Below are 23,591 nucleotides of genomic sequence, written 5' to 3' on the forward strand. Positions count from 1 at the left end.
GCATCACTCTTGCGCCGTCCTCCGCCATATCTGCAAGCCAAAAATCTGCCAGGTCCGTCAGGTGGTCTCCACCCATCATTCTTACCGTTTTCCCATCTAGCGCTTCCTTCTTCCTCCCATATTCCTTCTTCGAGCTTTCCATTCGGATTCCGTAGACGGGCCGCCGTTGCCCTTGGCGCCTCACAAATGATCAGACGCTGAAGAAAGTGCCTCCTGGTGTTCGTAAGAAGCTACTTCCGTTCGACATTTGGATCTTAGGTAGGCGAGAGACACCGTTGCTGGCATACTCAGTAGATACATAACTCCTCCTACGTAGTAAGTCATGTTTACAATACTTTTCAAAAAATAAAAAATTACATGACTATCCCACATTACCATCCCAAGAAATTATTCTTTCTCGCAGGGCGCACTGGAAGTTTTTTTCCCGGTACAGGTGCAGCTTCTGGTCAAGGCACTGCTAGCTCGGCCCTCTCGGCCACCGTTGGTCCGACCAGAAGGCCCTTTTAGCCGTGCCCCGGATCCTCACTCCTCCTCCCTCGCTGTCTACTACCCCCACCATAGAGGTGCTACTAGTACGCATGGTCAGTACTAGTGTAGTAGCTTACAGCGGTCACTACTGTACGTACACATTGCTCCTACCACTTACTTCGCCCTATCTGACTTGACCGGCGCCTCCTGTCCAGCTACAATTATCGTCTATTCACCAAAAAGTCCATCCGCAATCACAATCGACGCAAAATACATCGCTTTGTCTCGCTCACATGGCCGTATTGGCATTTTCATCATGGTGCGACGCTTGCCAAGCGTTTGTTCTACCACATGTTCTCGAAGCCCGCTGCCGCCAGCCCTGCCCGCCCTGATCTTCCCGCGCTTTTCCCTCATTCTCCGACCAACCGCTACCCAGAAACTTCTGTCTCTGATGCAAGGCGACACCATCCATCGGAGCAACTGACACCCTCAATCCCTCCTGATTGGGGACCGGGGCACCGTCTCTCCCTGGGGCTGCGACGTGGGGGGTTGGAGAAGCAAAACTATCCCAATGCAACGTCACTCCCTCACCGTCACCCTGGCTGAGCTGACCGCACCCAAAAAGTTACAAACATCCCTCCTCGTTACCATCTCGTTCGCCTGCTGCCCGTTTGTCATTTTACCGAGCATGTATTCCTACCGATGCTGCTGCGCACGCATCCGATCTCTCCGAACCACCAAAACAACCGCCCACCAGCCTCTTTTATTGCATCACCGTGCTAAGCTAGACCTTAGACCAGCGGCATAGCGGACAGAAACCCGGTCGGATTACCCCTCAATGTCCTGTCCTGTCTGAGGTACAAAAACTACCCAGCACCACATGTCTCGGATCCCCGCATTCTGTCCCCTCGCGGACAGGCCCTCCCCGTCTTGTCCCCCTGCTGGGATTGACTTTGGCCGAAGTTCTTTCGGTACCATCGGAATACTGATTCCCCATCTTCTGAACTGATGTGTAGCGGCATCCCGTCCACCACGTATCCTGCTGCGGCGTCCAGCCTGCGCTCGGCTTGCTGTCACCTATACAAAGGCAACAGAAAAAAAAAGGGTCGGCGTGGAGATTGACGTCTGATAGCCATGGCGCCGGCGGAGATTTGACGCCGCGTACAGGCGGTGTAAGCTACGCGTCCCGTGGTTTATCTTGCGTAATACCCCTGGCGCGGGTTTCCGGCGCGGCTAGGCTCGGTCGCACTTGCCCGCCCGAAAACGAGCTTTTTGTTCTGTCGATTGACGTGCAATACGATTAAGTCTTCGTTGTGTTCAACACTACAACCAAATCGCACGTGAGAGAGAAAAGAAAAAGAAAAAGAAAGCTCTCACATTACCCCGCCATTCTTGGCACCCATCTCCGAATCCGGGGATATAGCAACTGAACCTGGATCCTTAGGCGCCACGACTTGCTCCATTAATACATGCGAGACATCACATCTTGGATCTGGCTTGTAACAGCCTGTTAGGTCACACACATGCTACTCCAGGCCAGATTTTGGCTTGTCAGCTGGGAAACACCCAGCCAACCCTGGCTTCCTCAAGATGACTGCGTCAATTATCAGAACCTTACACGTTGGTCCTACCAATTCCAAATGGTGCCTCTGAGCGCAGCCGCTTTTACCCAGTCACAGCAGAGAGTAGCGGTATCGTCATCACCGTAAAAAGATGTAGGTACGTAATACTCCTTGATCACCACCATCTCAGTCGGATCATATTCAGCCCATCTTGTTGTCAGCACTTCCGCAAGATCATTCTCAACGTCAGCCAGTGTGACCTGGACCTGCCGGGGGATGAGGATGGAATTGGAATCCCACTCGTTGCGCAGCATTTCCTTGATATTCGTTCCTGCCAAGTTTTGTGGCCGCACAAGCACTACCTCCCTCAGGAAGTGGGAGCTGGCAATGTCATACCATAGCCAGTGACTATCCACGGGAGCCGTGAACAGCACTACACGCTTCAGCTGAGGCCATAAGCTCCAACGATCCACAGTGTCGGATGTCGGCTTGACCATGGATCCTGGAAAGTGGCGTAAAAACACCAACTCTTCCAACTTGGTGAGCCGACTGAACCCGTCTAGCAAAGTCGGCCTTATGTCCAAATGATCGTCATAGGCGGATAAGGTGTCCAAGGGCAAGTCGACCACCAGCCGTCGGAGGGTCATACAGACCTCGCAGAATAGCTCTCGAACCCACAGAGCTAGAGGCTTATCGTCCAGCGTCTTGCCAAAAGGACTTAGATAGAGCGACGTGATGCATTTCAGGGAGAATGTTGGCGGTAGAGTCGCCAGTGGCGGTTCTGGTATACTTAATAAAACCAGACTCAGGCGGCGGCTTGAGTCAATGTGCATATATCGTTGACGAAGAAGGCGGCTGGCAAAGTCATAAGTTGACCGAGATACAAGCGTGAACGATATAAGCGTCTTTGTCGCACTCGATGAAGCCGGAAGAATCGCTGCTTCGTTCGGCGGGAGAAGACTCTCAATAATGTGCAAGATAAGCTCAGGCGGAAGCCGCTGACGCTGAGATTGGGCCAAAGTCATATTGGGTTACGCCTCTTTCGACCTGGAAACTCCAGAGATGAACCGTAATATTTCAGTCCTTATCTGGTGGGTTGGAATGAAGATTGGCTCAAGGTATGACGACAAGCAAGAAGTAGCCAGAGGACGTCAGCGCCGGTCCGACACTCTCGGTGAGGGGGTTCGGCGGCCCCACCCGTTTCCGCATGGCCCAATCCGAGTCCGTTCTCCATTTCACCGAAGAGTGAGAATCCGCATGCAAATTGTCTATTCTCACTAAATTTTATGGCTAACTTTGGGAATCCTAACCATCTGATTGTCGACCTATCCGGTTTTGGTACCCTTATGAACACCAGATCTTTCATATCATCCCACTTCATCCTGAGTCAATGCAACGCTCAAAAAACCGACTTCCCCTCTTCTTCATGAGAGAGCCTTCTCAGATACGATACCGGACTGCTTCGGTTGCCACAAGAAACTCGCGTTCGGTGCCGCGTCCGGACCTACAACCGCGGCGTTCTCCGCTGAAATGCCGCCGTCTGGAATATGTCTTGGTACGGCATCCGCCGACGACCCTCCTTGCCAGAGAGTTGCGCTTCGCCTTCTCAAGTCAGGCTCGACGGCGGTAAACTCGGGGCTTGAAGATGGCGATGAAGTCGCAGTCTTCTCAAATGGTGGAGAATCAACCAGCGCAGGTGCTGCACTAGGTTCTCTTACGAACCCAGCCTCAGACTTCTCAGTCTCTAGGCTGACAACCATTCTACCACCGCGGATCTCGCCCCGTCTCATCCGATCAAGGCCGCGGTTGATCCCCTCAAAACCTTGTTCGACCCCAAGAACCTCTGGTGGGCTGACGAGCCCACTTTCCAAAAGACGCTCCAGCCACAACACCAGTGCCTCACCAATAGCGGGGACCTCGTGGAAGACCTTGATCGGGACAGTGTGGTAGGCGACTGCCTGAGGCGCCTGTTCTTTTGGCAGGCCCGTCAGGCCGATGAGATGCTTCAGTGACGGGTTTGCATTCAGCGGAGTATCGGGCGGGCTAGGCGGCGCCCCGGCCTTCTCAGGCGCCAGAGCACGGAGGAGCCAGCCAGCGGACTCGCGGCCGGAGGTGTCGAGCGCGAAACGCAGGTTCTTGCCCACGTTGGCGCGGATGATGTCTATCGCCCGCGAGGGGTCATGGCTGTCCACCAACAGATCCGGCCGCAGCACGGTGTGGTTCGATAGCCGCAGTCCGTGCCGCAGCTTGTCGACAACGGTCACGACCTTCAGACCCGCCAGGCGCGCCAGCTGCACGGCCAGGTTGGCGGACGTCGACGAGCCGCCCCAGATGACAACCCAATCACCAGCTACAGCCCTCTCGTGATCGCGGATCCCCGACAGACACTCGTCCCTGATGTCCTTGGGTAGAGACTCGGGCGGGATGGAGCGTACCAGCTGGAGCAAGTCCGGGCCTCCCAGGACGTTGGAGAAGTCAATGCCCATGCAAATGCCAAGGGACAGGACGGCTGCCACGAAGGCGACGCCGAGGGTAGCACCGGCGGGTGGGGAGACATTGGAGGGTATGCGGACGGCGTTAAAGTCGGACGTCGCAACATATTGCTGGTAGGCTGCTTTTCTCAGGTCGCGGTAGTCTGTTGAGATTACGAGGACCTGGTGATTATGTTTAGCCAAAGATGTCATAGCCAAAAAGTGTTGTGGTCATGTACCTGGTCTCCGTTTTGCAGACGACTTTGCGAATCGTTGGGGCGACGCACTACACGGCCAACGAGTTCTCTTCCCGAGATGTAGGGAAGCGTAGGTATCGCGAAGTTGAAGTCACTGTTTTTTCAAACCTCTTGTTAACCTCACTCACAGATGACGAAACAGATGTTGTGAATAGGTCGGACTTACGGCGCTTTCCAATCGATCGGGTTCAGACCAATGTGCTCTGTCCTCACGAGCACCTCCCGCTCATCTTGGAGTTGGGGCACTTGATATCCATCCGCTGTCTCATACGGCTGCTTTGCCGCATGAAGGATGAGGACAGTCTGCGTCTCTGGAACATCTGCCATGGCTGCGCTAATCAATGTCTCATTGGCCGGAGGGGAAGGATGTAAAGTATGATAGCGTAAGTCTCTCGTCCTGTATGCGACAACAAGCTCTGCTGTATGCGGGCGTTTCAACTGGGATTCTCTGCGCCTTGGACAACCGTTCGTTGTCTAGAAAGTGTGTCTACGAAATGATGTCGTAGTCTGCCTCAAGTAATACCGCAGTAGTGGTTGCCGACGGAGGTGGGTGATAGTCCAACGACACGGTATCACTGTATGTTGAATGTTTTTTTTCTTGCGTTCTATTTTCCCCTGTTTCATAAAAAAAAGGAAACAAGAAATATTTCTCCTCCTTCTCTTTTCTCTTCCCGGTATTCGGAGGACGCTCGTCGATCGCGCTTGGGTTGCGCTCGTGGAGTCGGGGAATTACGTGCTCTCACAGTCCCGCATTGCGTGATTCTTCTCCAAGATGGCTGCATCGCCCATTCACACCCAACGCGCCCCCTACCCGCGCCAAGGTTCAGCGATAAGGATACCGAATCCAAAGGTTTTCCCCTAAGTGACATAAAAAAAAAGGTGGCACCCCTTCTCATCCGCGCCGAACCTTGGATCTCGGCGGGTAAATTTAGGCGATGGGGGGAGTCATTTGCGGATGTGGACTTGCCGCAGGGTATTCTTACGCCTTACAGTTGTGGCGCTTGGGGTTGCCGAGGAATAACACGGGATTTTCCCATGCCCTTTACTCCTTACCGATAACGATATGAAAGGGGCGAGATGTAATAGCCATGTGAGGAGGTCTGTACAACTTTGTTTCGCCCGGTTTGATACCCAGCGAATCTTTGTTCGAATGGAGAAGGATCCTTTTAGATAAGCAATTCCCCCCTCCTCCTCTTCCTCCTCCTCCTCCTCCTCTTCCTCACCCCCTAGGCACTCCACCCCGCGCCCATCACGACATCTTGCAGAATCCTGTGCCAATCGAGATGGTCCTGCGGTCCGATGTAGGCTTCCCTGCTGATAAATCCTACTTTTTTGCTCGTTTGCCGAGTCGGCAGTTTTCGAGTTCCGGGCGTCTGTCTGTCTGGTCTTATTATGGAATTTTGCTATTCTTTTGTGAAGAGTGCCCGCGTCTAGCTAGGGCTTGGGCGGGAAATGTGTCATCTGGCTTTTTTGGAGTCATGTTGGTTCGTATTACCCCTCTTCCCCGTGTAAGGCTACGACGCAGTAGAGTGATCTAGGTACTTGGGATCAGATCGTCTTGGGCGGCAATCTCGAGGACCCCCCTTTTTTTTTGTTGCGTTTGGGTGCTTGGTTGTTGGAGGTGTGCTCCATGTGCTTTATCTAGGTTTTTCTGAGTGATGCTACAACCATGTTGGTTTATTCGGATTTTTATTATGAAGCTTGCCTTGGACTATAATGGGTTTGGCTATGTGCTTGAATGAGTGGTTGAGATTGTACATGTATGGGTGTGTAACTGACCATGCCTTTGTGGGTACAAATCTGAAGGTGGATGTAAACGACTTGAACTTGGTTTTCAAGTTGAGGTTTGAAGTTTGTAATACCGTCTCAACTGTTTAGTAACTCAATTATGGAATAGTCTTTGCTGCGAATGTTGAGCTTGCTGTTAGTGTCTTGCCGAATTACTCTTCATTGTTTTCCATCTGAGATTCCTCAACTCTTCTTCTCTTGGCCACATGATTCACACTTACATATGGGGAAATTGTATTGGATTGACCGATTTTACTCTTGTTCATGGGGGTTTAACTTAGTTGTTGGGTCGAGAGAAAATGATTCTGCTGATACGCATAGGCATGTTCGGAAGCCCCTTCAGGACTATGAGGAGAGTGTAACCTCACTAACACATCATTCCTCTAAAAAAAAAAAAGGAACCATAACTCACTCTCCCTACTGAGAACACCAAAGATCCGTTGAAAGACCAACTATGCGCTGATTATGAGATGGAAAAGTTGCTTATGTAAGTCAAATACCACCTCACGAGGGGGTCCCTGGATCCTTGAAGTTATTCCGAGTCCTAAGTTTCCAACTTTGCCAACTTTTCGGATCAATGCCTAAGGCCTTTTCCAACTTGACACCGCATTCCCCCTTCATCTTGACCGGATGACGTATGAACTGAGTATGGCGGGAAATTTCCATCATCTCGATCCCGATTGAATCCTTCAAAAGAATCATGATGGATGGCAACCTCCAAGAAAACAGCGACGGCGGTGACGCGGACCGAATACAGCCCGCTCACTCAATAACAGCAGTCACTTCGCCCGACGGGGAGACGCAGGTCGACCCCGATGGAGACCTCATACTCCGCGCCGGGTCGCAGACCGCCGGGCCCGAGAGGTCGTTCCGTGTCTGCGCCAGCGCCCTGAGAAGGTCCAGTCCCGTGTGGAAAAAGATGCTCTTTGGGCCTTTCAAAGAATCGAAGCCGGCGTTCGGCGTGTGGCAAGTGAGTTTGCCGGAAGATGACGCCGGGGCTCTGGGGATCCTCTTGCACATTGTGCATGCAAACTTTCTCCTCGTCTCGCATAAACCGTCGCTGGCGGAACTGTACGAGGTCTTTCGGCTGGCGAACAAGTACGACATGATCTTGGCCTTGAAACCCTGGGCCGTCAACTGGCTGGAGGTTGCCGAGGGGTTCTCGGGCACGATGGACGGGCGCGAGATGGCTTCGTTGGCGTACGTTGCTTGGGAACTGGGACAGGTCGAGTTGCAGAGGAAGATGATGAAGGAGTTGGTCCTCAGCTGTTCCGTGGACGAAGAGGGGCGGATGACCACCGCTGATGGAGTTGTGTTGGATGAGTTTGATCCCATTGGCCCGCCTGGATTGCTTGGTATGATTGATACTTTGTCGAAATGATCTACCCAGCAAAGCTGACACTGCTGCCAGGTTTCATGCGGCGACATCAACAGGAAATGTTGAAGACTCTGCCGCTTCACCTCAATTCTGTGATAAGGGAGCTCACAGACGGGCCGGGGTGCTGCGTGTCAAAGACGAACAACCTGGAAGAAAAGTCAAATTGCAATGACATTATCCTAGGTAGCCTGATGAGAGGGATGGCAAATGAAAGAGGTTCCATCACCCTTACTCTTGCGGGTAAGGATGGCGAAAGCGCTGGCGAGCTGTCTGCATCCATTCGGAAGATTGCTGAAAAGGCGTCAACGTACGAAGGGCATGTAAAATGCAACCCTGCAGGCAAAATCGTCTCAATGCTGGGCAAGACAATCAAGGCTCGTACGATCAAGCTGAACAAGGCGAGCATCGAAAAGATGAATAAGAGGCGCGAAGACTTGGGGCTAGAAAAGTCGACTCCACCAAAGGCAAGTGATTGAGAAGCTGAAGGCATTGATAAAGATAAAAAGTTGCGATATTGTTATTAAGACAAATGAAACCCAAGCATTGAAACTGCTAGATACACTAGTTTACATGTTTGTTACTTGTTATTTGCACTTAGGACATGATGCCCTTGTGACCATCGCCGTCGGCATCCTTGAAAGGGTTCAATTTGTCAACCAGTGACACCTTCTTGCCCGAAGCATCAATAGCGCCAGTGTGGTCGGTGGAAGTCCTGCTTCCAGAGGTGCCGGCGCTGGAACCGAAACGAGGCTGCGCCTCAATTAGTACGGCTATAGTAATCGACCTCAAGTTATACATACCTCAGCCTTGTTCAGCGAAGCACCGCGGTTCAAGCCAGAGCCAGTGCCGGTGTTACCGGACGTGGTGTAGTTGTTCTCTCCAGTGGTGTGCTTGCCATGCAGAATGCCCTCGGCGGTGCTGGTACCGGTTCCGTGAGTCTTGCCAGTGGTGTGGCCGTGGGCGATGTTCTCACGCGCAGTGCCGGTGTTGGCCCTGGTGTTGGCAGTTTGTGCTGCCGTGACGCTGTCCGAGGCCCGTTGATTCTCAAGACCGTGGCTGCCGATGCCGTGGTTCTTCACGGCACCGTTGTTCGCACCTAAGGTGGCTCCGGTTGTGGTGTTGTGGTGCTTGTTGGTCGCAGCGGCGGCTCCAGCGGCAGCTACGGCAGCTTTGCCGGACCCGTGGTGCTCGCTGTGAGAACCTAAACCCATATGTTCCGAGGCCTGGTACTCCTTGTTGAACTTGTCGGGGCAGCCGTCGTACTCTGTCAGCTTGTGGTTCTCTCCGGTAAGCTTGTGCTTGTCCTTGTTGAACTCCTCGAGGGTCTTGGTTGGGAGTACGGTGCTGCCGTGGTGGATTGGCTTAGCATGATGCACCTCATGGATGGGTACGGTAGTGTGGACGACGTGTGGCTGAATCGTCTCCTTCTGAATGACCGGCTGGATGTGTTCGTGGACATGGTGGTGAACCCGCTCGCCTGTCACGGCGGGTGCGGTGGTGGTTGAATGGCTGGTTTCGTGGATGGTGGATGTATTCTTGAACTTGGCGGCTTCTCGGTCGAGCATGTTTCTAGTCTCGCTCTCATTGCCGTGCTCGAAGGTCTTGTGCTGGGTGGGGACGATGTTATGATGGTGCTTCTCAGGGCTGCCACGTTGTTAGTCATGTTTGAAACACCTCGGATTGCCGAGACATACAGAGTTTCCTTTGCCTTGATAGGCTGGATGGTGGTGTGGTGGTGATCTTGGTGGACTTCCTTGTCTATGGCCGTGGTTACGTTCTCGTGCTGGTGAGGGCGAACTTGCTCGTCGGTAATGGCCTGGTTAGCATCTTGCGTAACGGTCGTCTTATGGTGTCCGGCGCCAGAAATGAAGCTCGAGACTGCCTGCTTTGCCTTTTCCATGATGTATGTTTGGGTAGTGGTTCCTGTGGCTTTGAGTTTGTAGTTGTTGTGATAGTTGTGATTGTTGTGAGTTGATACGGTTCAAATGAGACTAAATTCCGAGGACGATGATATGGTATATATAGATCGAGAGGATCGCGCTTCAACTACGGGATGCTGTACATCCTTCGATGTCTCATTAAGAATAAACGTCATGTGGCTGTGATTTCGGCTTGCCAGCTCACCAAATGCAACTACTTGCTGCTGTGACTTCCGGAATTTCACCATCTTCAGCATTATGAATTCCAACGGCAGCGAACGACGGCGATGCAGGACGTCATTCCTGATCATCATGATGCGTGAATGTCACTGCACAGAACGCCTCACGACTGATCGAGGCAGTCTAGAGGTTCAGAAACTTTAGGTGGGTGGTTTTGCTCCGGGGATCTAAATATGCCACTGACGAAGTAAAGCAGAAAAGGAGTTGGCCGCTCTTGGCATGGCTTTGGGAGGAATGGTCGGCTAGAGCCTGGGGAATCAGCCACCGCGAATTGGGCGTTTAGCGCGTCAAGTCATTCCGATCTGATGGATCCGCTTCGACGGAAGAAGCTTGTTGTTAGGTTCAAAATGCCGATGCAGTGGTTTGGGGGGTCGATCTCTTGCTAAAGCCACGCTAATGGGACGCGGCTCCAGATTCACGTCGTCATAGGTGAAGCGTATTATGTCGAATATGGAAACTTCCGTAAGAATCCTATCGTGAAAGCGTGTGGAGAGGTCCAGAATCAAATGTTAACAGAGACTAGTGTTTTAGTCCTAGTTCTCATATTGTGTGCGTATGTCGGTTAGTTTTCCGTACAATTGATATAAACGATTTTGATGCTGACGACGGTCCGCATCATCAAGAAATATTAATCGATAATATTCCCCCTTCCAAAGAAGTGAACCATTCTATTGAGATCGGCGGCCTTCATCGGGGCGATTGCTCCATTGAGATTCATGTCTGAGACCTTACTACGCAGCCGGAACTGACATCGTTAGGTGGGGAAATTTCTACCAACATCCGGCCCTGGTGAAGCGGACTTGTCGATGCGGCGAACAAACCTGGAGAGTTGGACATCACCTGACACTAGCTCTGTCTGACGTGATGATTGAGGTGCAAGATGCGTTTAGCCAACCGCAAACATTGGGTGCATTTAGCAGGCCTAATTTGACCAAATTCTGCTTGTTTCCCTAAGCTAGGTAAAATTGATGAGAAAAAGTGCAGTTTCCACAGGGTGAGATTGGGTTACAACAAACAAACAGTAAAAATCTAATAATCACCATGTAGAAGTACATTGAAAGTGATGGTTTAGAAGTGGAAGTGGGAGAAATGGTCTCACAGCCTCAGAGAGGTGCTTTCTAACCTCACTTGCTGGGCTGGCATCTGACCGAGTGGCCGGTCGTGCGGTAACAAAAGCCCCCCAACCTCCAACTATTCCAACGGCAATCAACCAACCCTTAACCGTTGCCTCTTTGAAAATTAAACTAATCTCTCTAGCATGTAGTTTTCAGAGTCTGGTTTGTACTGTATTCAGTGCACACCTGCAAAAGAAGCATAGTTTTTTTTCGCTTTTAGTGTCAGACCGCTGAGAGGGGAAAATCCGACCATTTCTTATTCAACTGTAGTGCAATCAGACTCCTCCATACATCGACCAATAGAGAGTGGTTGTAGCAAAAGAGACGAAGCTGTCTTTACTATGCTTCGCTTCTTCGCCGCTCTTAATGGTGCCCGCCGCAGTATGGTCTATGCAGGGTGCAAAACACTTGGTTAGCTGGTGATACAACCCAGAAGAAGTCGACTAGCTTCCCCGCCTATATCTTCCTCCATTAAGCATAATGAAGGCCTTGCAGTTGGCAATTTTGACTGTTTCAGGTGCGGTCCGTCATTTTGTATCAGCTCAGATATCCAGATCTGTTTGCCTACAAGGAATTTAGGCAAATCTGTTCAACGCCCTAGAGTCGAAACAAAATTCTAATTTAACCGGTATACATATTTGCAATGGTGACTTCAGATCAACAGAGGAAAACCGTGTATGCGGTGTTTAGGGCACTTAAAAAAGAACATTCTTCCAGGCCAGTAGAAGCCACAGACAATTTACAGATTGATATAGGCTGACTCCTAGTAAAATTAGGATAGCTAGATCCATCAACCAGTGTCAGCTCTGGATCAAACGTGAGTTGGTGAGCAAGCTGCTAGCTTCAGATTTGCCGATAATTCCAACGTAGTAATGAGTAAGCCTCAGTAGCATAGAAGTCACATTCTCCCCAAGTGTGGAGAAATGGGGTGTCACCCTGATTCGTGCACGACATTAGTTTGATATTCGGCACGTCGACTGTTAACCAACCTCGGATAGCTTTTGTATTTCGACGCTAGGTAAGATGCAAGGTCGTTCTCGAACTCCAAAAGTAATGCAACAGAATTATGTGCATATGCCAATTTTGCACGAGAACTGGTATGTGAGGAAACCGCATTTACTTCAGTCAACATTGAAAGAAGAGAAAGCTCTCTTACTAGCGGCAAGTTGATATTGATTCGTTGTCAGCACGCTAGTATAGACCGAAGAAACCAAACGGCTATATTCTCCTATAAACCAAGCTAAGCAACTGAAAATTACGTAAAGTTGGATCGAACAATTCTTGTCTGTATATCACTGGCTATGCCTCATATTTTTTCTGGGGTATATTCTTGGCGTTTTGCGACGTCTGGATGGTTGAATGGCAAGCCTTCAAAAACAAGCATCCGCATCGGCACATAGAACAGCTTGCAAATCGTAAGCTTGGGCAGCTCCGAAACAAAAAGCTTCAATATTGCTGGTCCGATGACGTATTGTTGCGCAGCATCCCGGACTTCATCTCCACTTGACTCGGACACAGGAGGTGAAGCTCATGCCTCTCGCACTGCGGTGCCAAGCCGACGGGACCATCCCGTCTGACCTACGGAGTCCGGGTCTTTCCCCGCGAAATGCTGCCACCCTGCGCTGTGCAACGAGGTAGAACGCTGAAAGTGACACTGACAACCTTGCTTTTTGGTGTTTCTTCGTACGAGATGCCAAGTCTAACCATCCTATCATATTGTCTGTTCGTGGCTCAGTGTGTATCATTACGTAAAACAGGCACCTCCGTGCGTTTCTCCTCACATCAGGTGCACTGCTGCGGAAAGCTGCATCGACGTAAGGTTTAGAACCCAGAACTTTAGGTGTGTCGTACTCCAAACCCCGTGACCGCCGCCTGAGCTGGGGGAGCTGGCGATTCTTAAGCAATGCTGATGGCCAATGTTTCCTGCACCATCTATATGTACTCTGGTGAAGGCCTTTTAGTATATACCAGAGGCTCTTCATTCAAGTCACATAGACTTTGTTCACCACACAATGGCAGGCCTTACGGAACTTCCCCTACGCCCGCTCGCAGCACCGATAGATCATAATATCGATATGGACCTGGAGAGCGAGAGCGAATGGATCAAAACACCTTCTGAAGACGCATTTTTTGATGAAGGAGAAGTCCAGATTGATCCGTACGGGGATCTCATACTTCGAGTTGGGTGTGACCCACGGTCTGGGGATAGCTATTCATTCCGCGTATGCTCCAATACCTTACGGAGAGCATCGCCATTTTGGAGACGGACGCTCGCCGAGACTAGCAACGAGACTCAGGCAGCCGACGACGGCTGGTACTGGACACCCTCTCTGTTTGCGTGCCCGTACGAAAAGTCTGATGGATTGGCCATACTTCTCAACATTATTCATTCAAAATTTCACTTGGTCCCAAAAAGACCAACGGTGTCGGAGATATACAACGCACTGTGCCTGGTGAGCATGTACGAAATGGAACAAGTTCTGCACCCGTGGATTGAACCTTGGTATGAGGTTATCGAGGACCTCCAATCAGCCAGGGACGGCCATACGCTTGCTATGTTAGCATGTATTGCATGGGGCTTGGGCGATGAAAAGCTGTACACGAAGACGGTGACGGACATCACACTTACCTGCACGGTAGACGAGAGAGGTCACATTACAACCGCAGACGGCGTTTGCTTGGATGATTATTTGTACGGCCCACTTGGCTCACCTATGATATCCGGTAAGCAGCACGAGTCAGTGAGAAAGCCGGAGCGTAACCGCTAACAACATATATTATTAGACAACATCCGCTCGCTCCGAAGTCAGCTGGCTTCTGACATGCCATCGCACATCAACAAATTAATCACCAGGTTGATAGACGGTAAATGGATGTGCGTTGGAATTTCAGACATTCCTATTACGAAAAACAAGAGGTGCGACTACGTCGTATTGGGCAGCCTCTTTGCAGGCATGATTTACGTCCGAGGCTCCAAAGCGACTGAGCTTGAGATTAGGAAGGACGAGAGTATTGCAGATCTGCATAAGTCTGTCAAACAGGTTCTATCGCACGTTTCCTGCTATGAAAAACATTCAGAGTGTAATCCTGCGGAGAGGATTGCCATGGCTATGAAGGACACAATTGAAGAGTTGGACACAACACTAAGCGCGAGCATTGTTCAAAGAATGCGAGAGCAGCGTATAAAAGCAGGCCTAGAAGCAAAAGCATTTGATGAAGAGAAGACATAGAGGAGGTGTACGGGGACAGATACTGTCCTCAGCGTGGGGGGGACCAGACCGTCCGGGTGCCAAAGCTTTCGAGATTGGTTTAAATCAAAAAGGGCTCATAAGGTTTTTTGGTCACGTTGAGTTAATATGCGAGATGAGCGATGTAAACTTTGTGAGTGGTCACCTAACCAAAACTGGCGTCTGTGGAAACAATTAAGGATGCAAGGAAATCAATTTTAATGACTGTTTACTGTTAAGCTTAACATGATGTTTCCACCGAAAGTCGTAACGCTCCCTCATCAAATTCAAACTCTAGTTTGTCAAGCCAAGCACCGACTTCTACTGTACTACTTGTATAGCTTCCCTGAAGCTATGTCGTGGTCATAGAAAACGGTGTTTGGTTCGATTGTTCCAAGGCCCAATTAACGCCGTTCTCGCTTTCGGCAAAACAACACCATCCACGTGACAAGTAGACTGTATTATCCGGCTGTGTGTGTTCTAGTGGATCATGATTTCTCGTTCACAAGTATTTGAATTTTGTCCAGAGAAGGCCCCAGGTTTGAGCGCTGCCACGGCCATGGCATTTGCGCTTTCGTCTCTTTTATCTTCATCGAAATATGAACGTTGTGTTTTGTGGTTTTTGGCATCCGTAGAAGTAAAGCCATCGGAAACGACACTTGAGAGACACATACCGCGGTGGGGTCTCAAGCTCGATGAGGAAACACAGGCATGGCAAGATTATAGATTTCTCCCGTCCTGGAACAATCAGAGAATTCTTGGGCCCATGTTTGTTTACTCCGAAGTGGCAATTTCGGCCGTCGGCCGGGACGGCACTTAGCGCTTCCCACTCAGCACCCCTTCGCTAAACCCCTTTTATTTCTCCATCGCACGTCCAGCCGACATACCGAACTTTTGGGTCGTATTAATAGTATCCCCACCAATAAGGCGGTCCTCAGCCAAAGCCATGGGTCTCAAAGGCGGCGAAGTGAGCGGCAGTAGCAGCTGCGTAATGGAAACCAGGACTCGCCGTGGCTAATTTACCACCTCTTCGGCCTTCTGGTTAGGCCGGACAGCAGCATTGGCAACAATTCTTGTACCGATCTGGGAAGGTGGTTAGTATCCCTGGTAGGCGATCCAGACCCTTGTAATCTGGGGAGCCTCACCTGGCCAGTCTTGGTACGGCATGGTTCCTACGATTACGAGTATGGAGCCGGTGCATTGCCGCGTGAGACCTCAGGGGGCAGATTCGTTATGTATACGAGCGGTGCTGAGTTCCATGGACCTAATTGACGGAGATCATTTTAAGGGGAGGAGAATGCGGCTAACTTCCAGATTGTGAGAGGTTCAGTTTGCAGAGGTTGTTGTCTCAGTGAATCAGGGATTTCCAAGCCGAATCAATAGCATGGAAAAGCGATCATCGTGATGTCATTTTACCCATAGCACCAGAAGAAAGTTTGGTGCCGTCAAGAAAAGAAAGAAAAGGCAGTTGCAATGTGTAGATTCACATAAGGTGGTCTATTTAGCACACGGCGTTAGCTTCACATAGATATTGTGGTGGAGACATTTTGTTGATGTGGTAGGGAACCCGGAATCACCGGCTACCCAGCTTTGGAACATTGTCCTGAGCTTCTCATGGATATGGAAGACGACGAGCTATAATGACAAGGTTGGGCTACGGAATGGTCCAGGCTCAAATAAAGTGGTAAGTCAATTCAATGACGGTCTTTCTTAGTTCATCCTTTTTCTGCCCGCGGGAACGGCGACAGTACTGGTAGCGTCCAAAATCGGTCGAGCACGAGTCAATACTCAATTTACAACTTCGTAAATCTTCTGCTTTGGGTGTAATGGTGCTGGGATGGGTGGTCTTGGATATGCTCGCCAAAGGAATCATGGTAACGAAATTAATATGACGTGAACGTAGCGAGCATATTAAGCAGCCCACTTACCCCATAGATGGAGTCACCTAGAGCGCCTCGTGGTAGCAGTGTTGGACGTTGACATGCCGTACCACCTATCAAGGTGAAACGGCCCCTGACTGTTTTTTGACCCAGCGGACCACCCGCTAAGCCAGCATAAGCTTTCCGGCCGATGCTTAGTTCCGGTACCCAGGTCCTCCTGGAGAGCTGGCCTCGACAAACACTTACAGAATGGCCGCGCGAACATCCTATTCGGCATCTGTCGCCGTAATTGGACGGAGTTCTTTTGAGCAAGAAAAGCCTTTGGGTCCTGATATGGTGGCATGTCGTGAGTATATCATGTCCTGCCCTCCCTCCCCGGAGCAGTTCTTGGCATCCGATTGTCAGTTCTCTTAACCAAGACGTTCTTTTCTTGTACCTTACCGTTCTACACTCTCACTACGTTTTCAGTCACTCTTTTTTAAAGAAGTCCATTTTCAAAATGCAGCTCACTTCCTACCTCGTCTCGGCCATCCTGGCTGTCACTGCCGTCGCCTCCCCCACACCCGCCGTCGAGAAGCGTGCCACCAAGTGGTGCGACGCCTTTGGCTCTCTCGCAACCAGCGGTTACACCGTCTACCACAACAACTGGGGTGCCAAGGACGCCACTTCCGGCTCTCAGTGCACTACCTTCGAGTCTGCCAAGTCTGGATCTATCGCTTGGTCTTCCACCTGGACCTGGAACGGTGGCCAGGGCAAGGTCAAGTCCTACTCCAACGTTGCTCTTGAGAAGGTCAACAAGCCGTTGTCTGCTATCAAGTCTATCCCCTCCAAGTGGACCTGGAGGTGTGTACTTCCCTACTGTCGCGAAAGAGCGCCTTGTTCCATATGCTAACCCTTTTTACCCAGCTACACTGGCTCCAACCTCGTTGCTGATGTCGCCTACGACCTCTGGCTCGCCCCCTCCGTCGGCGCCAACAACAAGTACGAGATCATGATCTGGCTCGGCTCATACGGCGGTGCTGGCCCCATCTCCCGCACGGGCAAGAAGATTGCTTCCCCCAAGATTGCTGGCACCACCTGGAGCCTCTTCGAGGGCCCCAACGGCGACACCACCGTCTTCTCTTTCGTCGCCCCCAAGAACATTGGCAACTTCAACGGCGACCTGATGGGCTTCTTCAACTACCTCACCTCCAGCCAGGGCGTTGCCAAGACCAACGTCGTCACCTCCCTCCAGGCCGGCACTGAGCCCTTCTCTGGTAAGTCACCTTAGCATTGGAGTCAGTCAAGTAAGCGCTAACAATTCGTGCTCTCAGGAACCAACGCCGTCTTCAAGACCTCCGCTGTCTCCATCAAGGTCCAGTAAATTACGAACGACCTTCGTTCAACATTTTTCCAACCGCGTTGGCATCTGTTGTTACGTGAGAGCTTGGACCAACAGTTAAAATATTTGATCTGTACATATTACCATCAGACGTACATAATAGTACCACGACCCTAGCTGGTCTGTATATACAAACTTGACCTCCTATGAATTCGCTTCGTTCATGATGTTTTTGCTTTAGAGATGCTGCGAGTTCAAGCATTGGTATTCCAGGGCGGGCAGCAATCTTGCAAGAGTGGATCGACACGCTGTTTGCGCTTGTGGGGTCGCCGTGTCAAGATTAATTGCAAAGTTTGGAGGACCCTGGCAGCACGTTTATGCTACCTTGTTTACCGGCTGTAGGCCCCAATAAATGGAGTCTTAAGGTCGGGGTGCCTTGTTTCTAGCATTCTTTTGCGACTGAAGATTATATATTCGTTGCGGTTCAGTAAATTCCAACATATGCTCAGTATTTTGGGTGTCGCTGGGGTCATGGACAGGGTCAAGAATGCCACAACGAGAATTGGAAAGAAGGCCGATTCTTTTACTTGCGGGAGAGAGGCTTCAAACCTTCGGGGGCGTGAGTACAAGGTTTACACCAGAAGATACCACCAAGGTTTACATGCACAATTTCATCGAAAATCTAGCATAAAGCAGCAAGGTTCTTGATTAATGTCTTCGTAATGTTTGTGTGATACATAATCATCAACGTCTTCCTCTGATAAGTTATCAACTACAGGCTCAACTCCACAATCATACATAGGGGAATTTTTAGGTTTCAATCCTGATGAACCACTCCTTCTCCCCCTCTTTGGGCTTTACTGCAGCCCGGCGGACCAAATCATCCGCCACAGCTAATCTCAACTTCTCCGCCGTGCTTGGGGCGTTCAAAATCAACGGTGTCTTCACATTGTTCATCTCTCGAGCAGCCTTGACTGCCTCTCTCAAAGCGAAGAAGACCGTCGAGCCCAAGAAAAGCGGAGGCTCCCCTGTGCCTTTGCTACTCTGGATGGACCGCAGCTTGGTCCAGCTGATCGGGTTGCCTTCTGAGTCATGTTGCAATGTCGAAATGTTAAACTCTTGGGGAATGTCAGAGAAACCTGGAATATGTAAGCCCAAAATGCTATGCCCTGGTTGTCGAGACATCATTTTACCTGGAATTTTGTACGTTCCCGGGCCCTTGGTGAAAAGCTCTCCAGACTTGGTCCACAGCGATTCTTCCATTGTGAACAGGCCTTGTCCCTGAACAAACGCACCCTCAATTTGCCCATAATCTATCGCCGGGTTGATGGACCGGCCGATGTCCTGTGATACTTTAATGAACGTCTCTTTGGGCAGAAGGGGTTGAGTCTTACCATCATGATATCAGTCCTGAGTACCGTTGAGTCTCCTGTCAAAGTATCAAGCTCGACTTCACTAATTGCACTATGGAGCAGTTGAGTTAGCCTCAATTGGCATTCCCTCTCATGAAAGTATTATACACTTACACTCCCTGGGTCCAGTAGTAGTACCTAGCAAGTACGTGTCAGTAATACTATCGCTAAATAGAGGCAAACAGAATGTGGCACATACATTGGCAGCGGATCCTTCCAGTTGCCCCATTCGTACCCAATTCGTGGCATTTTCCAAAATCCATTGGCGGCAAGGTTGACTCTGTCCAAGTATGCGGCGTGCGCAATCTTGGACATGGGCGCGTCGGCGCCGTATTTCTCGCGGTACGGCGCTAAACGCTCCCTGAGCTGATCGCAAGCATTCTTGACTGCTTGCCCGTTTAGGTCGCTTCCGGAGGATGCTGCGGTTGGTGAGGCGTTGGCAACTTGGTCAGTTTGTGAGTCCTTGTTGAAGACATCGTCCACGCTGACTCCTAGCTCCTCTGCGCAAACCTGGGCCATCTTGGTGTAGAGGCCCTGCCCCATCTCCGTTCCGCCGTGGTGGAGAAGAACGGAACCGTCTTCATATATCTTCACGTAAGCACCGGCTTGGTTTAGATGCAGCGCGGTTGCGAAGCTACGGACGGTTAGTTTGATGCCATTGTTGAAAATAAGCTTGTAACCGAATTAGATAGCATGATGCTGCACACACCTCAAGCCAAACTTGGTAGGAATCTTGCTAATGCCTCGCTTCTTAAAGCGAGACTTGGCATTGAATTCTTTGATTTCAGCCTTTCGCTTTTCGTAGTCGGCGTTGACCGTAAGCTGCTCCAGCATTGTAGGAATATGGAAGTCGTCTGTAATCTCCTGGAGGAAAGGAGTTCTCTGGCCAATCTTATAGAGATTACGAAGACGCAACTCATCGATGTCGATGTTCAACGTCTCTGAAATTTTGTACATAATGCTCTCACACATATACATGCCCTGAGGGCCGCCAAATCCACGGAATGCTGTATTGCTTACTGTGTTGGTCTTGCAAAGCCACCCTCTGATCCAAGCATGAGGAAAGTAGTAACAGTTGTCGATGTGAGTACAAGCGCGGTCCCTGGTCACATTAGCATGTATTTCAAAGTTACAGTTTTGGGTTTGAGGTGCTTACATGACTGCGCCTGTCATGTCAAGAGAAGCACCTCCGTTGTTGTACAAGTCCATATCAAGTACTTGAATCTTGCCGTCGGACTTGACTCCTACCTTCCACCGAGACTGAAAAGGATGCCTTTGACCACTAATGGACATGTCCTCGTCTCGGTTTAGCATCATACGCACAGGTCGGTTTGATTTTCGTGCGGCGAGAGCGATGTACATGGCAATTGGCGTACTCCTCGACTCTTTGCCGCCGTAGGCGCCGCCCATGCGACGCACTCTCATGTTGACTCGGCTCATCGGGACTCCCAATACTTGCGCCACAAACACCTGGTTCTCCATCAAGTTTTGCGTCGAGCAATAAACTTCCATTGAGCCGTCTTCAGAGTGGGGGATGGCGAGCGCAGCGTTGGTCTCCAAGTAAAAGTGCTCTTGGCCGCCCATATTGGTGGTGCCTTCGACAATGTAGTCGCAGTTTGACCAGGCCTCATCAAGAGACCCTCCAACTGCATCACCTTTCCTGAGCTGCTTGCCATGCGAAAAAAAGCTGTTGGCCTTGATTGCCTCATCAATGGTGAAGATTGCCGGTAGATCATTGTAGACAACTTCAACACGGTCGGCAGCCGCTCGGGCTTGGAGAGCGGTCTCTGCATAGATCAATGCGATGACCTGACCATAGTAATGAATGGTTCCATCTGCGAAAAGTGCTTCATCGTGAATTACTGGACCCCATATATTGGTTCCTTTTGGCGGGCTGTTTTTGTCAAGATAGCCTACAACCCCAGGCATTGCTAATGCGGCTGTGTAGTCAACGCTGACCAGCTCTGCGTGAGCTCTCTTGGCCAATACTAACGCAGCAAACAGTTCATTGTGCTGCCGTGGCATATCCTCAAGATATTCTGCCTCACCAGTGCAGTGTTTCAGCGCCGACAGGTGGGGGATTGGTCTTCCCACTGTCTGGGTGCCCCGGTTCTTCATCGAGGCGGTGTAGTTATCACGGTTGCCCTTTGATATATCGCGATGGATCTCTTGTATGAGATCTGCATCGACGTTCGCAAGGCTCAAATCATGTACAACCTCGTGCCAGAACCTGAAAAACATTGAAATCGTCAAAACTAGTCATGTTGTTAGCCTTTGGTGGTTTTTGCTGTGAAGATAGTGCTTACCTCGTCGATATTGTGCCATACCTCCGGGCACACCGTATCCCAGGTCAAACTGTTCGAGGAGCGCATCAATGCCAGCCTCGAGTGTTGCAACCTCCGCCCAGCGCTTACCGGCGACCGCCTGTTGCGCTTGATTAGCTATGGCTGTTGTCGGAGCCATACCGCCAAATGCAAATGCGCAATCTTCGACAATCCCATCTTCGTTAAGCCGAACTCTTAAACCGGCGGTAACAATAGCGATGTCGTCGTCCTTTCTTTTGGCTTGTTTGTAAGCCTTTGTCACCTCTTGTACATTTTCAGGCGGTAACGGTATGGCAATCTGGGTGATAACGCCGTCTTGTGGTAGGGCTGTGGTTCGATACCGAATGAACCATGAGGAAAGCGGGATATCAAGAGTGCCTTTAGATTGAGATCGTACAACAACCTTCGCCCCAGCTGCTAGAAGCACAGGCGCAGAGTCAGATATTGGGCTAGCTGTAGCTAGGCTCCCGGCAAGACTGGCAACATTCCGAATCTGACGCCCCGCAAAATACCGAAGCTGCTTTCGGAGCGCCTCAAGGGCAAAACCACGGCGACCAAGCTCCTGGTACAGGGACTTGCAGAGTTCTTCAACTTTGCTCAATGTCATATTCCCCGGTATGGAGATCTCGTTGAGGGCTCCAAGTTCTGACTGGGTCGGACTACCAGGGCCTCGATACAAGCTGAGCTCGGTGATGTCTGCTGCGAAGATGGAGACTTGGTAATTCATCTTCTTAAAACGGACCTCAATTTGGGTTTCGCTGGCACCGCCGACGATTTTTGCTGAAGGATACGCAGCCTTCAACTGGATAAGTTGCTCCAACGTTGTTGGCCTGAACCATAGCCTACGATTATCTCCATAACATATTGGCTGGGGTTGGTACTTCCAAAGCGTAGGTGGGAAAATTGGTTCTGTTGCAGGTTCGTACGACATAAAAGTCTGCTTGGTAATGAGATCTTCTGATGAGACTGATGTGATTGATGCCCTAGTAGACCTTGGTGGTGAAATTGGAGTTTCGACTGGTTTAACTGGTATCCCACTCGATGGAGCAGAACGACAACATGATCCTTCCTTTGCCCCGCCACAACAATCGTCTTGTAGACCGCAGAATATAGAACTCTTTGTCTTGAAAGGAAAGCCAGTGTCATCATCGTCGGAAACAGGAGGACTAAGGCTAGGCTGAACATCTAGTTCGTTGAGCTCTGCAGGCTTGGGCTTATCTCGACAACAACCACCAGGTCGGCCACACGATCCAGACTTATTAGCCAGTTGCAGAAGACTGTCGTCTCCGTCTAACGTATCCGGACTAGATTCTCGGGTCCTGCCGTCGTCATGTTCGGCAATGAGACCCTTGAGGTCTTCCGTGACAAACGTGCGGGCCGCTTCAAAAATTGGCTTATATCCAGTCTACGAGATCAAAGTTAGCACTTTGGCCATTTTCCCCAATGTGGTATGTGAGCAAGTCAAAAAACTTACACATCTACAAAGGTTCCCGTCGAGGTGGCCTTGGAGCTCTACGTCCGAGAGTGTGAGATGAAACTTGCCGTTTCGATAAGAATTTCTGATCAAAGCATATAAGCTCATCACAATTCCGGGTGTACAAAAGCCGCATTGTGTGCCACTGTTGTAGTTAGAAGCTGTTCTTGTCGCCTTTTCCTCAACTCGATGAAATGGTCTGACATTATACAAGGGCAAGCGCAACGTACTGCATTTTTGCGATTCTCTCTTGTAAAGGATGTGGATTGTTCACCGAACCAAGCCCTTCAACTGTGATCAGACTTTTGCCGTCGACTCCGATAAGAGGATAAAGACAAGCGTTGACAGCAAGATGTCGAACAAGCTTTCCCGGCTCGGCCACTTGCAGAACGACGGTGCATGCACCGCAGCCGCCTTCTCCACATCCCAGCTTTGTGCCTTTAAGGCTATCTTGTGCTCGAATCCAGTCTAATAGAACCCAGTCTGGGTTCGGATTCTTGACGGTAACAGGTTGGCCATTCACAAAGAAGTTGACATTCGATGTCTTATAAGTGGATTTGATCAGAGATGTAAGAGTTTCAACTGGGGCCTTTGGTGAGCTGCAGTTATCAGAGTCTGACAGTGGAGGAGATGGTAGAGGCTCTGGAGTTGCCATTGCGTACGTCGTAAAGAGGATGGATGATTCTGATCGTTATGCACTAGTAACAGAGTCGGAAAATCAAACATAAAATGAACGATAAGGTTGGGCGAGAAAA

At 50.4% G+C, this 23,591-nt stretch overlaps 7 protein-coding genes across 7 annotated transcripts; 3 read left to right on the top strand and 4 right to left on the bottom strand.

The window, feature by feature from the left end:
- Positions 1-2,095: 2,095 nt before the first annotated feature.
- Positions 2,096-3,055, bottom strand: CTRU02_208530 (uncharacterized protein; the record flags this gene model as incomplete). The annotated part of the gene is made up of 1 exon (XM_070205102.1): positions 2,096-3,055. The coding sequence occupies one exon, from the start codon at positions 3,053-3,055 to the stop codon at positions 2,096-2,098; it is 960 nt and encodes a 319-aa protein (XP_070061177.1).
- Positions 3,056-3,454: 399 nt separating this feature from the next.
- On the bottom strand, positions 3,455-5,085 carry CTRU02_208531 (Zinc-type alcohol dehydrogenase-like protein C2E1P3.01-like protein 1; the record flags this gene model as incomplete). Its single annotated transcript, XM_070205103.1, has 3 exons — positions 3,455-4,717; positions 4,741-4,852; positions 4,925-5,085. The coding sequence occupies 3 exons, from the start codon at positions 5,083-5,085 to the stop codon at positions 3,455-3,457; spliced, it is 1,536 nt and encodes a 511-aa protein (XP_070061178.1).
- A 2,161-nt stretch (positions 5,086-7,246) lies between these two features.
- On the top strand, positions 7,247-8,400 carry CTRU02_208532 (nuclear pore protein-like protein; the record flags this gene model as incomplete). Its single annotated transcript, XM_036728528.2, has 2 exons — positions 7,247-7,901; positions 7,958-8,400. 2 exons carry the CDS (start codon positions 7,247-7,249, stop codon positions 8,398-8,400), a joined length of 1,098 nt encoding a protein of 365 aa, XP_036579812.2.
- A 118-nt stretch (positions 8,401-8,518) lies between these two features.
- CTRU02_208533 (allergen) lies at positions 8,519-9,824 on the bottom strand (the record flags this gene model as incomplete). The annotated part of the gene is made up of 3 exons (XM_036728529.1): positions 8,519-8,674; positions 8,725-9,568; positions 9,619-9,824. The coding sequence occupies 3 exons, from the start codon at positions 9,822-9,824 to the stop codon at positions 8,519-8,521; spliced, it is 1,206 nt and encodes a 401-aa protein (XP_036579813.1).
- Positions 9,825-13,210: 3,386 nt separating this feature from the next.
- On the top strand, positions 13,211-14,428 carry CTRU02_208534 (nuclear pore protein-like protein; the record flags this gene model as incomplete). The annotated part of the gene is made up of 2 exons (XM_036728530.1): positions 13,211-13,922; positions 13,983-14,428. The coding sequence occupies 2 exons, from the start codon at positions 13,211-13,213 to the stop codon at positions 14,426-14,428; spliced, it is 1,158 nt and encodes a 385-aa protein (XP_036579814.1).
- Positions 14,429-16,804: 2,376 nt separating this feature from the next.
- On the top strand, positions 16,805-17,668 carry CTRU02_208535 (xyloglucan-specific endo-beta-1,4-glucanase A 1; the record flags this gene model as incomplete). Its single annotated transcript, XM_036728531.1, has 3 exons — positions 16,805-17,148; positions 17,212-17,561; positions 17,619-17,668. The coding sequence occupies 3 exons, from the start codon at positions 16,805-16,807 to the stop codon at positions 17,666-17,668; spliced, it is 744 nt and encodes a 247-aa protein (XP_036579815.1).
- A 768-nt stretch (positions 17,669-18,436) lies between these two features.
- CTRU02_208536 (xanthine dehydrogenase) lies at positions 18,437-23,491 on the bottom strand (the record flags this gene model as incomplete). The annotated part of the gene is made up of 10 exons (XM_036728532.1): positions 18,437-18,765; positions 18,820-18,970; positions 19,021-19,090; positions 19,153-19,176; positions 19,238-19,672; positions 19,748-20,140; positions 20,195-21,293; positions 21,345-22,767; positions 22,837-22,981; positions 23,067-23,491. The coding sequence occupies 10 exons, from the start codon at positions 23,489-23,491 to the stop codon at positions 18,437-18,439; spliced, it is 4,494 nt and encodes a 1,497-aa protein (XP_036579816.1).
- Between the last annotated feature and the right edge of the window lie 100 nt (positions 23,492-23,591).

This window comes from Colletotrichum truncatum (genome assembly GCF_014235925.2).
Source record: "Colletotrichum truncatum strain CMES1059 chromosome Unknown Contig_0005, whole genome shotgun sequence".
Classification (NCBI taxonomy): Eukaryota; Fungi; Ascomycota; class Sordariomycetes; order Glomerellales; family Glomerellaceae; genus Colletotrichum; species Colletotrichum truncatum.